The following is a 14,179-nucleotide window of genomic DNA, read 5'->3' as shown; positions in this document are numbered from 1 at the left end:
CGATACAGATAATAACTATCTGGAGAAGCAAGTATTGAAGCGCATTAGTATTTCAATTCTTAAGTTTGTTTCAAATCTCGCTGCTCCAAACAATATTTCAAAATTAATAATTTCTAGAGAATTCTTTTTCATCATTTACATTCACGTTGTAGATGGTATACTGGAGGGGAATTCCTTTGCACTACGACCTAGAGGTCTATTAGATCCACGGTACTCCTGAGGAAATGAAAACTATAGAAAGAATGATTGATAGTGGTCGTGGGATCGGAATAAATTTCACAAAGAACTCCAACTTCTTCTATGAGTGACGTTTCGCAACTTTATTGTTGCTTTCTCAAGCTCTAAAAAACATACAGACAACAGTGAATGTACAAACATTACACAACAATAAAAAAAAATTCACTACCTAGAATTCAACTGTGTTCCTCTAGTCCATGACAAAAAAATCGCAATAACATGTAGGTGAAACAGGTGACAGCGACACACTCCTTCCCGTCGTCAAATTCATACTGAATTTCATATTGTTGAATACTTATTATTATAGTACATCTGAACGGAAAAGAAATGCGCCTCCGTCATCGCTTTCATAAGAAGAGAAACATGAAAATACCGTTGAACAGAGAATTCACAAAATCTCACGAACTGGACAAATATTGGACAAACTAACTATTCTACTTTGAACATCAATATTTCTTAAATAAAATTAAATTACACCTAAAACAAAAAACAAAAAAACTACCTGAATTTAATATTTTGTCGTGCGTATATATTTAGTATGTTGCTATATATAATGCTAAGATTAGCGCAGTCACTTCTTAGGTTGACAGTGTCGGCCAAGTTTATTTGGATCATCTCCCCCACGTTGCGTTTAAACCAATTGGCCTCCCGATCTAGCACTGTGACATCTTCGAATATAAAAGAGTGTCCAGTTTCAAAATGGTGTGATGCTAACGCTGTTTTGTTTGGTTTATTCTGATTCTGGTTTTTACAATCGTTGATATGTTGGCTTATCCTCGACTTTAGGTACTGTTTGGTCTGGCCAATATATGATTTCCCGCAAGAACATGGTATCTTATATATTACGTTTGACAACGATAATAACGGTGTGGGATCTTTCAAACGCGTGTATAAACACTTGGTGGATCTGACATTGTAAAAGGCCAATTTGGTATTGCTGTCGAACACTGTACTTATTCTCTGTGAAAGCCCATCAATGAAAGGAAACTTGTAAAACTTACACGGAGGCTTTTCTGAGTTGTTAAAGGCCCTATGTTGTCTGAAGTAAGAATTTAAGCACTTATTCACGAAGGTATTCGGGTAATTGTTCATCTTGAGAATGTTTTTAATAGTTCTCAAATTGGAGTCATGAAAGGTATGGTGAATGAGGTTCATCATTCTGTGAAGTAAACCCTTAACAGTACTCAACTTATGGCCAATAGGGTTGTAGGAGTGGTAATTTAAAATTCTGCCCGAGCTAGTTGGCTTGGTGAACCAATTCGTAAGTAGGGTTCCACACTCTTTTCTATGTACTTCAACATCTAGAAAGGCTAGTTTATTATCTCTTTCTGTCTCCATGGTAAACTGAAGTTTTGGGTTGAATGCATTGAAGTAATCTAGGATGGTATCGAATTCCTCCTCGGGCACTGCTGTGATCGAATCATCCACGTATAACCAGAAGAAGGGAAGAACAAAAGGTAAGTTCGCCAACACCGAAGACACCAACTCATCCATTGCTATCTCTGCTAGAATTGGACTAAGAGGGTTGCCCATGGCACTTCCGTCTAGCTGTAAATATATGTTCCCTCCAAAACTGAAGTAACTCGAATCGAAATAAAACTCGATCATTTCTAGAAATATCTTCTTTGGAATGTTCGTATATGCGGATATGTAAGACCATCGTTTAGAGAGTGTGCTCAGAACTAACCCTTTTGGAATATTTGTAAAGAGTAAAATGACATCTAATGAAATGAGCTTGTAGTGATCAGGCAGCTGTACATTGTTTAAGTTCTTCACAAACTCAAATGAACTTTTCACCTTGTAATTGAAAGTTGTTGTTGTTACTGGTAAGAGTATCTGATGTAAAAAGGTTGCCAAGTTATAACAAGGGGCGTTAACACAGCTAACAATTGGTCTTAAGGCAAAATTTTCTTTATGTGTTTTTCTCAACCCGTAGATCTTAGGGGGGACCGAATTGTGAGTCATAATCTTCTTGCTAAGTGTTTTACTTATAAACTGATTCTCTACCAACTTTTTTGCAAACTCATTCACACGTTTTGATAGCTTCAATTTCTCTCCAATATATTTTTCGATGATACTGTATTAATTTGTGGCGACTTCAATATGCCAAATATTACATGGGAGTTCAAACCCCATAATTCGTATTTAATACCTAAAGGAATTGATTCCAGGTTTAGTCGATTGCTAGATATAGTGAATTTTTGTAATTTTAAGCAGTTCAACTCATTCACCAATGTTAATAACAGAATTTTGGATTTAATTTTTGATAACAAGTTATGCATTGAAAGGGTCATTAAATCGGCTGATCCTTTAGTCCCAGAAGATCCCCATCATGTTAGTGTAGAACTGCTGTTGAACTTTTTTAATGTTAAGATCCTTCATTCCAAATTGACTTATGCTTACAATTTCAAAGGGGCTAATTATAATAATATCAATACTGAATTGGAAAAAATTAATTGGTCCTCACTTTTTTCAAACGGTGAAGTTGGTGATTGTATCGGTTTATTTTACTCTAAAATATATAATATCATTGAAAAACATGTACCTAAAAAAAAATTAATAATAATTTTCCTCAATATTATACACCTGGCACAATAAAACTTATAAAGGATAAAAATAGGGCTCATAAAAAGTGGAAGATATCTTCTACTGAATTGGACTATAAAGTTTTCTCGTATTTAAGACGAAGATGTAAATTGAGTATAAAGAATGACTATGAAAAAAACTTAGAGACCATAGAAAATTTGATACCTCATGATACAACAGGATTCTGGCAGCTTGTTTCTCTGAAAGATCGTAGTAGTAAGATTCCTTATTTGGTGAGTTTTGATGGTAAAACTGCTGAGGGCGAGGGTGTGGCAGATCTGTTTGCCGAATATTTTCGTGGCGTTTTTCAGCCTTGTGAACAAAAGTTTTCAATGCATAAGAGCAATAATCTGTGTAATAATGTGTTGTCTGAAATTGAGGTAGATGAAGAAGGCGTAGCGAGAGCTCTTTGTCAACTGGATTAAAGCAAGGGGGCGGGTCCTGATGGAATTCCTTCAGTTTTTATCAGGAGATGTTCAAAAAATCTATGCGTTCCACTATGCTCCCTGTTCAATTCATCTCTTAAGGAGTGCATATTTCCTGATCAATGGAAAGTTTCTTATGTGGTCCCTATTCCTAAACTGGGAGATCGAAGTAAAGTAGAACATTATCGACCCATCTGTAAGTTGAATATTTTCGGTAAAATTCTGGAGAAAATAGTGAACGATGTTATTGATCGGGTTCCTTAAGTCTTTCATAGTTGACCAACAACATGGCTTTTTTCCCAAAAGATCTACTGAGTCAAACCTTGTTCTTTATGCCGAGTATATACTATCTGCTATGGATGAGCGTGTCCAGGTCGACTCCGTGTACACCGACTTCAGCAAAGCATTTGATAAAGTAGATAACAATATATTAATGTTGAAGCTGTCAGAGGCCGGTGTGCACGGGGATCTGCTTCGGTGGCTGTCCTCCTACATCAGCGGTAGGGTTTTGATCACTTATGTGAATGGTTATAAATCTAAGCCTTATATAGCAACTTCAGGTGTACCTCAGGGATCCCATCTGGGACCTATCTTATTCTTAATCTTTCTGAATGACGTGGGGACCTGTTTCAAATTTTGTCAATTCTTGGCTTACGCCGATGATTTTAAGATTTTTGCGAGAGTTCAGACTTTTAACGATTGTCTTGCTTTCCAGAATGATCTTGATGAATTTTTCGTTTATTGCAAAACAAATAGATTGCAGTTGAACTTGGACAAATGTTCCTTCATCAACTTCACCCGTAATTTCAATATAGTGGATTACAACTATAACTTTGGGGGTAAATTGCTCCATAAAAAAAGGAGATAAGGGACCTTGGTGTCATATTTGATAGCAAAATGACCTTCGCACCTCATGTTGAGTCCCTTGTCGCCAGGGGCAATCGTATGCTTGGGTTTATTTTAAGAACTTGTCGACAATTCTCGTCTGTGAGTGCCCTAAAGGCTCTCTATTTCGCTTACGTTTATGGCAGATTGAATTATGCATCAACTGTGTGGAGTCCCCAGTATGAGGTATATAAGCATCGTTTGGAGGTCATTCAGAATAATTTTTTAAGATATTTGGACTACAGAGTTGAGGGTTCTCGTGACAACTTGGCGAGCACTGGGGGCTTGAGGAGTAAATTTGGCCTTCTCTCACTGGATAGTCGTAGAAAGCAATCCGATATGATTTTCTTATTCAAGGTGTTGAGGGGCTTGGTCGATTCCCCAGACTTGTTGTATCTGATGAGAATTCATATACCATCTAGACGGCTGAGGAATAACCCTACTTTTGATTTGACTCGAAATAGAACAAATTTGAGAAATAATTCACCGATTAATAGAATGCTTGCACTTTTTAATAAAAGATTCAACAACCTCGATATCTTTCACCTCACACTGAGGTGCATTTAGAAGAGAAACTTATAGAATTAGTTGGCATAATTTGTAACCAATATTTCCGCATATTCTGAATTTTGAAATTAAAAGAAAAGAAAAACAAAAAAAAAAGGGTTGAGAGAATAATTGGTTCTCCGGAGTGTTTTGTGGGTTTCTTATTGTTAAATAGATAAATGTAGTTTAATTTTTATCTGTGTCCTACTTGATTGTACTTTTTTTGTAATTTATGGACATCAATTTGGGTTTTATACCTGTAGATGTCCTATTTGGCAAATAAATAAATAAATAAATATATAAATGCACCAATATTGATGATGCCTTCGTTATATTTGCACAGTTAATACAGTATTCTCTGGAAATAAATTGTCCGCTTGTGAAGTCTGGGAATTCAAATCAGAATAGGAAAAACTGGATAAATGAGGAAGTGAGGGAAGCAAGCAAGAATTTGAAAAATTTAGATTGGTTAAATATAAATATGAAGACTGTGGGTTCTTATGAAGTCTATAAAAAAGCAAAGTCAGATTTTAGACAACTCTTATGGCTCACTAAATCTAGTTATTTCTCGGAGGTCATAAACTCTTCCAGCAATAGTAATAGAGCGGTATGGAATATGGTAAATAGCATTACTGGGAGAAAAGGAAGTACAAAAATAGCACTACAAATAAATTATTGTGGGGAAAGTTATACGGAGCCAAGAGATGTTGCTAATGTTTTTGCTAACCATTTTGCTTCAGTTGTCGAAAGAATTCTCCAGGATTATTATGGAAATATTTTGTCATCTTCATGTACGACCTCAGCTTTGTCGGGAAACACTTTCTTTTTTCATCCGGTTGTGACTGAGGAATTAGTTAGTACTGTTAGAGGCTTGAAAAATAAAAAGAGTACTGGTATTGATGGAGTATCTATCTCCGTGTTGAAGTTTATAGTGGATAATATCGCTGAACATCTTGTTTGTATTATTAATTTATCGGTTACAACTGGTAAATTCCCAGATCTTTTGAAAGTGGCGTCTGTGATTCCCGTTTTTAAAAAGCATGATTCTTGCTGCATTGACAATTATAGACCCATTTCGGTGTTAAGTGTTTTCTCCAAACTCTTTGAAAAAATTGTGCTAAATCGCATGATGTCATTTCTGACTCGCTTCCGAATTATTACCGACTGCCAACATGGTTTTAGGGAAAAAACTACACAAACAGCAGCATTTTCGATGGTTGATTTTATCTATAAAAAATTAGATGAGGAATTGGCTGGCATATTTTTTGATTTGTCCCGAACATTCGATGTTATAAATTTGGAGTTTTTGGAGATCAAACTATACAATATCGGTTTTCGTGGTATTTTTCTCCAATGGCTGATGTCATTTTTGAAGAATCGATCCTTATATGTTAAGACAGAGAATTGCTGGTCTGAGAAATATGATCTTCATCATGGAGTACCTCAGGGTTCAGTGTTGGGACCGCTGCTGTTTCTCCTTTTCATAAATGACCTACCTGGGTCCATAGATCCTGAAATCATAATTATTTTCGTTGACGATACATCAGTGGCGGTCTCAGCCAGAGACCTGAGCGATCTATCAGATATTTTTAGTTCACTAGTATGTAAGTTTCTAAATTGGTGTAAAGCTAATAATTTAATTCTGAACTTGGGAATGACTGAGTGCATTAGATTTAAGAATAGAATTAATGATTGTGAACCTATTGTTGTCAAATGCATGGACCATCTTATTGTATCGGTAGACAAAGTTAAATTTTTAGGTGTTTACTTGGATAGCTCACTGAGATGGAGCGATCACTGTGATTATGTCTGTGAGAAATTAGCAAGCTCTCTCTATGCTATAAGCAGGATCAAGAATTCACTTCCTTTTCAGGCTGTGATGAATATTTATTATGGTTTAGTTTACAGTTTACTGAATTACAATGTTATACTGTGGGGTAACTCTATTGATTCTCATAGGGTGTTTATTATGCAAAAAAAAATGTTACGATTAATTTTCAATTTAAAACCAATGGATACCTGCAGAAATATATTCAAAGTGAATAATATACTCACTTTGCCGTCTCTGTTTATACTTAGGTGCTTAGTATACCTACGTGAAAATGATCATTTGATGGTAAAGCTCTCTAGCTTCCACACATACTCTACAAGGAATGATACCACACTTAGCATTCCTTTTCATGAAACATCGAAATATGAAGCAAGCCCTGTCTATCAGGCAATCGTATTGTATAATCACCTACCACCTAGTATTAGGATGTTAAACATAAACAAGGCTATTATTCTGTTGGGGAATTCTTGGGAGATGTAAATTTTTGTGTAAAATAATTTACTATTTGTTTCATTTTCTCATTGTTGACTTGTCCTATGCATTTTTGTATGTCTTAGAGGATCAATGAATTCTATTCTATTCTATTCCGTCATAAATTTCTGAAAATGGATTGCTGAAATTTATTAGAGAAAATAACGAAAAATTTTGGTTGCAGTAGCCTTTTTTTTGAGGTTGAAACTGAAATAATAATATTCGCGATAGTACTGAAGCTGGCATACGGAGTAATGAGAAAACAATATGAAAAATTACGGTCCGTAGCGTAACGTTAGATCTATGAAGCCATTATAACTAGTGAAACTGAAATGAGCAAATTTTTCCAATTATCTGTAGGATATAAATAGTAGATGAATCCCTCAAACAATGTTCTTGAATGACAAAAAAAAGCAGGATTGGAAATTATCCTGGTTATAGTGAACCAATGTCTCAATAAATGAGAGGATGAAATAACTCAAACCAAACGAAATTAATTCAGGAACATAATACACATTGATATAAAAGTGGACAAACAAATCAACAGTTGTTGGTTTTCATATATCTGAGTTGATTTCGTTTATTTATCGCCCTAATTAGAAGGCTCACTCATTTGATATCCTCCTACTTAATTTTAACTGATAATTAGTATATCTGCTCATATTTTGAAGTTTTTTTTTTTATATAAATCATTATCAGACTTGCACTCCTATATTATGAATTTTCTATTTCTTGATCGCAGGTCAAGGAGCGTTCAGTCTTTTACGCATAGTACTCAAAACAGTACTGTTGTCTTTTCACTACACCTAACAATTTTCAATTTTTTTCGAAGTTAATATTTCATTTTGAATATATAGCGCGGGCTGGAGTTACAAATCCTACAAAAGTTTTCATTTTATAGGTGTCTCCTTCTTCCTAAAAATCTCAATGTAGTCATTCACATTGAAAAGTTTGATATTAGGATCTTCTTTTCTTCTAATAGATGTCATATTCAGAATCTCCTTCAGAATAAAAGACCTCGTCAAGCGTTTTCTCAGATTTCCGTTCGACACATACTGCTTTTTTTCTCCAACATCGGAATTTATTTTCTTCACGACTTTTTGTCTATGTTCTTCTTGATTACCTTCTCTTCTTGCAGCGTGAGTGTCGGATTTTTTCTGCGGAACATTTTCTCTTTTTCGTTCTCCTACATGTGACTTCAGAAAATTCCTGATTTGAACTGTTCTCCTCAAGTCAATTTGTTTAGACTTCAATTTTTCCAATCCCATTCTCAAGATCTTCTTTCTGTCCATCTCGTCTTCCAAAATGAAAAAAATATTTAAGTATGAAACGATAAAATTCGATAGTACCAAAGTTAAAAAATGTAAACCACAACACAATATTTGCAGCACGAAGCACATTCACAAATGAATACTTGGTACATCCACTCCGCTGTTATATAGCCCCTACCTTCCCTTCCTAGCACCCCACCACCCAATTGCCCGTTCCGTCGTCTGATTCGATATGAGATTGCTGTGAAATTTCTATGGAATCAACGAATTACATTCGTTCAATTTAACTGTCACACGTCGGACTGTTTGTTGATTTATCCTTAACTTCCTATGACCAATTTTAAAGTGTTACTTTTATTAGTTGTATGATGAGCCTTGAGAAAGGAACAATATAGTTCCGAAACGTTGGCGAATTCATGAGAGATTGTTTTTCAACCTGTCCAAATTCCTGCGATATTTTACTTATTGTGTTCAATCCATTATTTTTGATACCTAAAAAAGAACATATAAAATATTAAATAATCAACTATGTAGTGGCAAAGATGACACGAATACCAGTGATGATATAAAATATTTTGTTTTTTTGTGATACTTGAGCCTAGCACTAAAAATACGAAAAATTAGAGAGTGTTTTATATAATTATGAGTTCATAATAATAATAATAATAATAATAATAGTTTATTGATCCTTTTAGACAACAAAGTGTATAGGACAGGTCGAAATAAAAATTCATCAATCAATGATAAATGACGGACAATCATTACAAAATTCTACAGTAGAATAGTAACATTTATTAATTAACAAATCCTTGATTTTCTTTTTGAATGGTTGCAATTTGAGAGCCTTCAAAGTTTTAGGTAAACAATTATACAATCTTATACTCTGGTACATGGGAGAATACTCAAATTTTTTTGTTCTATGCTTAGGTATAAGCAGAATTTCTTGGTTCCTTGTACTATATTCATGGTTTTCACATAATTTGGTCCAATTCAGAAAATTTTCTTTAGCATATATTTAACATTTGAATATATATATACATGGTAGAGAAAGCAAATTATTTTCAACGAAAACTGGTCTGCATGATGTACGAGAACTTAATTTGAATATCAAACGAATGATCCGTTTTTGAGCTATGAAAGCTCTGTTAAATTCTACACAGTTTCCCCAGAGTAAGATATTATAAGAGAGTTGACTATATACTAGGCTATAGTAGATCTGCATTAATGAGCTGACAGGTAGCATGTCTTTCACTCTATTGATGGCATAGTGAGAGTTATTGAGCTTTTTACAGAGAAAACTTATATGAGTAGACCAGGTTAAATTCCTGTCAATATAGACTCCCAAAAATTTACATTCTTCAGCAGATTTTAGATTGAAGTTGGAGTAATTTAGTACAACAGTCTCTACTGTGTTTTTCCTAATACCGAAATGAATGTAAACAGTTTTATTGACATTCACAACAACTCTGTTGGACCGACACCAATTGACGAATTGGCCAATAATTTCCTCGCAAGCACTGCGAAGTTCCTCGTAACTCCGCGCTGAGACCACAACCGATGTATCATCGGCAAATAACACCAAAAGAAATAATCTCAAGTGAATAGGCAAATCATTAATAAATAATAGAAAAGGTAGTGGTCCCAGCACGGAGCCCTGGGGAACACCACAATCTATTGGGAATCGAGCGGAATAACTGTCGTCAACTTTTACACGCATAGTCCTCTGGTGAAGGTAGCTACGCAACCAGTCCAGAAACACTCCCCTGAAACCTAAACTGTAGCATTTACTCAAAATGAAATCGAAAGAAAGTGTATCGAATGCGCAGGAAAGATCGAAAAATAATCCAGCCACCTGTAAACCCTGATCAATGCCATGATATACTGACTCAACAAACTTGAGTGCAGCGGAAAGAGTAGAACGGCCACTTCTGAAGCCGTGCTGGACGTTATTGAGAAGATTGTATTTGTTCAGAAAATTCAACATCTTAGTGGATACGATTTTTTCAAATATCTTGGATAGAACACTCAAAATTGAAATCGGACGATAGTTCGCGATTTCTTCCGAGTTACCACATTTGGGTACCGGAATTACAATGGATTCCTTTAATATATTGGGGAATTTTCCCAAGGACACCGACAAGTTTATAAGATGGGCGAAATGCTCACTTATCACGTGAGCTGTTGATTTCACGATTTTGGTGGAAATGAAATGTATTCCAATGCTTTTTTTGTTTTCCAAATTATTGATAGCATCCAAATAATAATAATAGCATAAAAGATATGCAAATTTAAATGATAATTCCCCAGAGTATTTTTCTTACAGAAAGAATATACTATATTACTGTTTATTTTTTCAAACGTTTCTGATAATATGAAATGATAAAATATCAACAATTGAGAAGTATAAGTTATCGATACAGATAATAACTATCTGGAGAAGCAAGTATTGAAGCGCATTAGTATTTCAATTCTTAAGTTTGTTTCAAATCTCGCTGCTCCAAACAATATTTCAAAATTAATAATTTCTAGAGAATTCTTTTTCATCATTTACATTCACGTTGTAGATGGTATACTGGAGGGGAATTCCTTTGCACTACGACCTAGAGGTCTATTAGATCCACGGTACTCCTGAGGAAATGAAAACTATAGAAAGAATGATTGATAGTGGTCGTGGGATCGGAATAAATTTCACAAAGAACTCCAACTTCTTCTATGAGTGACGTTTCGCAACTTTATTGTTGCTTTCTCAAGCTCTAAAAAACATACAGACAACAGTGAATGTACAAACATTACACAACAATAAAAAAAAATTCACTACCTAGAATTCAACTGTGTTCCTCTAGTCCATGACAAAAAAATCGCAATAACATGTAGGTGAAACAGGTGACAGCGACACACTCCTTCCCGTCGTCAAATTCATACTGAATTTCATATTGTTGAATACTTATTATTATAGTACATCTGAACGGAAAAGAAATGCGCCTCCGTCATCGCTTTCATAAGAAGAGAAACATGAAAATACCGTTGAACAGAGAATTCACAAAATCTCACGAACTGGACAAATATTGGACAAACTAACTATTCTACTTTGAACATCAATATTTCTTAAATAAAATTAAATTACACCTAAAACAAAAAACAAAAAAACTACCTGAATTTAATATTTTGTCGTGCGTATATATTTAGTATGTTGCTATATATAATGCTAAGATTAGCGCAGTCACTTCTTAGGTTGACAGTGTCGGCCAAGTTTATTTGGATCATCTCCCCCACGTTGCGTTTAAACCAATTGGCCTCCCGATCTAGCACTGTGACATCTTCGAATATAAAAGAGTGTCCAGTTTCAAAATGGTGTGATGCTAACGCTGTTTTGTTTGGTTTATTCTGATTCTGGTTTTTACAATCGTTGATATGTTGGCTTATCCTCGACTTTAGGTACTGTTTGGTCTGGCCAATATATGATTTCCCGCAAGAACATGGTATCTTATATATTACGTTTGACAACGATAATAACGGTGTGGGATCTTTCAAACGCGTGTATAAACACTTGGTGGATCTGACATTGTAAAAGGCCAATTTGGTATTGCTGTCGAACACTGTACTTATTCTCTGTGAAAGCCCATCAATGAAAGGAAACTTGTAAAACTTACACGGAGGCTTTTCTGAGTTGTTAAAGGCCCTATGTTGTCTGAAGTAAGAATTTAAGCACTTATTCACGAAGGTATTCGGGTAATTGTTCATCTTGAGAATGTTTTTAATAGTTCTCAAATTGGAGTCATGAAAGGTATGGTGAATGAGGTTCATCATTCTGTGAAGTAAACCCTTAACAGTACTCAACTTATGGCCAATAGGGTTGTAGGAGTGGTAATTTAAAATTCTGCCCGAGCTAGTTGGCTTGGTGAACCAATTCGTAAGTAGGGTTCCACACTCTTTTCTATGTACTTCAACATCTAGAAAGGCTAGTTTATTATCTCTTTCTGTCTCCATGGTAAACTGAAGTTTTGGGTTGAATGCATTGAAGTAATCTAGGATGGTATCGAATTCCTCCTCGGGCACTGCTGTGATCGAATCATCCACGTATAACCAGAAGAAGGGAAGAACAAAAGGTAAGTTCGCCAACACCGAAGACACCAACTCATCCATTGCTATCTCTGCTAGAATTGGACTAAGAGGGTTGCCCATGGCACTTCCGTCTAGCTGTAAATATATGTTCCCTCCAAAACTGAAGTAACTCGAATCGAAATAAAACTCGATCATTTCTAGAAATATCTTCTTTGGAATGTTCGTATATGCGGATATGTAAGACCATCGTTTAGAGAGTGTGCTCAGAACTAACCCTTTTGGAATATTTGTAAAGAGTAAAATGACATCTAATGAAATGAGCTTGTAGTGATCAGGCAGCTGTACATTGTTTAAGTTCTTCACAAACTCAAATGAACTTTTCACCTTGTAATTGAAAGTTGTTGTTGTTACTGGTAAGAGTATCTGATGTAAAAAGGTTGCCAAGTTATAACAAGGGGCGTTAACACAGCTAACAATTGGTCTTAAGGCAAAATTTTCTTTATGTGTTTTTCTCAACCCGTAGATCTTAGGGGGGACCGAATTGTGAGTCATAATCTTCTTGCTAAGTGTTTTACTTATAAACTGATTCTCTACCAACTTTTTTGCAAACTCATTCACACGTTTTGATAGCTTCAATTTCTCTCCAATATATTTTTCGATGATACTGTATTAATTTGTGGCGACTTCAATATGCCAAATATTACATGGGAGTTCAAACCCCATAATTCGTATTTAATACCTAAAGGAATTGATTCCAGGTTTAGTCGATTGCTAGATATAGTGAATTTTTGTAATTTTAAGCAGTTCAACTCATTCACCAATGTTAATAACAGAATTTTGGATTTAATTTTTGATAACAAGTTATGCATTGAAAGGGTCATTAAATCGGCTGATCCTTTAGTCCCAGAAGATCCCCATCATGTTAGTGTAGAACTGCTGTTGAACTTTTTTAATGTTAAGATCCTTCATTCCAAATTGACTTATGCTTACAATTTCAAAGGGGCTAATTATAATAATATCAATACTGAATTGGAAAAAATTAATTGGTCCTCACTTTTTTCAAACGGTGAAGTTGGTGATTGTATCGGTTTATTTTACTCTAAAATATATAATATCATTGAAAAACATGTACCTAAAAAAAAATTAATAATAATTTTCCTCAATATTATACACCTGGCACAATAAAACTTATAAAGGATAAAAATAGGGCTCATAAAAAGTGGAAGATATCTTCTACTGAATTGGACTATAAAGTTTTCTCGTATTTAAGACGAAGATGTAAATTGAGTATAAAGAATGACTATGAAAAAAACTTAGAGACCATAGAAAATTTGATACCTCATGATACAACAGGATTCTGGCAGCTTGTTTCTCTGAAAGATCGTAGTAGTAAGATTCCTTATTTGGTGAGTTTTGATGGTAAAACTGCTGAGGGCGAGGGTGTGGCAGATCTGTTTGCCGAATATTTTCGTGGCGTTTTTCAGCCTTGTGAACAAAAGTTTTCAATGCATAAGAGCAATAATCTGTGTAATAATGTGTTGTCTGAAATTGAGGTAGATGAAGAAGGCGTAGCGAGAGCTCTTTGTCAACTGGATTAAAGCAAGGGGGCGGGTCCTGATGGAATTCCTTCAGTTTTTATCAGGAGATGTTCAAAAAATCTATGCGTTCCACTATGCTCCCTGTTCAATTCATCTCTTAAGGAGTGCATATTTCCTGATCAATGGAAAGTTTCTTATGTGGTCCCTATTCCTAAACTGGGAGATCGAAGTAAAGTAGAACATTATCGACCCATCTGTAAGTTGAATATTTTCGGTAAAATTCTGGAGAAAATAGTGAACGATGTTATTGATCGGGTTCCTTAAGTC

The 14,179-nt window shown here is 35.0% G+C and overlaps 2 protein-coding genes across 2 annotated transcripts; both read right to left on the bottom strand.

Moving 5' to 3' along the window:
- Positions 1-735: 735 nt before the first annotated feature.
- Positions 736-1,845, bottom strand: LOC123319259. The gene has a single exon (XM_044906130.1). It carries the CDS (start codon positions 1,843-1,845, stop codon positions 736-738), a length of 1,110 nt encoding a protein of 369 aa, XP_044762065.1.
- A 9,554-nt stretch (positions 1,846-11,399) lies between these two features.
- Positions 11,400-12,509, bottom strand: LOC123319258. The gene has a single exon (XM_044906129.1). The coding sequence runs from the start codon at positions 12,507-12,509 to the stop codon at positions 11,400-11,402; it is 1,110 nt and encodes a 369-aa protein (XP_044762064.1).
- Positions 12,510-14,179: the final 1,670 nt, after the last annotated feature.

The sequence above is a fragment of the Coccinella septempunctata genome, chromosome 8, assembly GCF_907165205.1.
Source record: "Coccinella septempunctata chromosome 8, icCocSept1.1, whole genome shotgun sequence".
Taxonomy (NCBI): domain Eukaryota; kingdom Metazoa; phylum Arthropoda; class Insecta; order Coleoptera; family Coccinellidae; genus Coccinella; species Coccinella septempunctata.
Note: the sequence above shows the minus strand (reverse complement) of the source record. Positions and strands in the feature narration are given on the sequence as shown.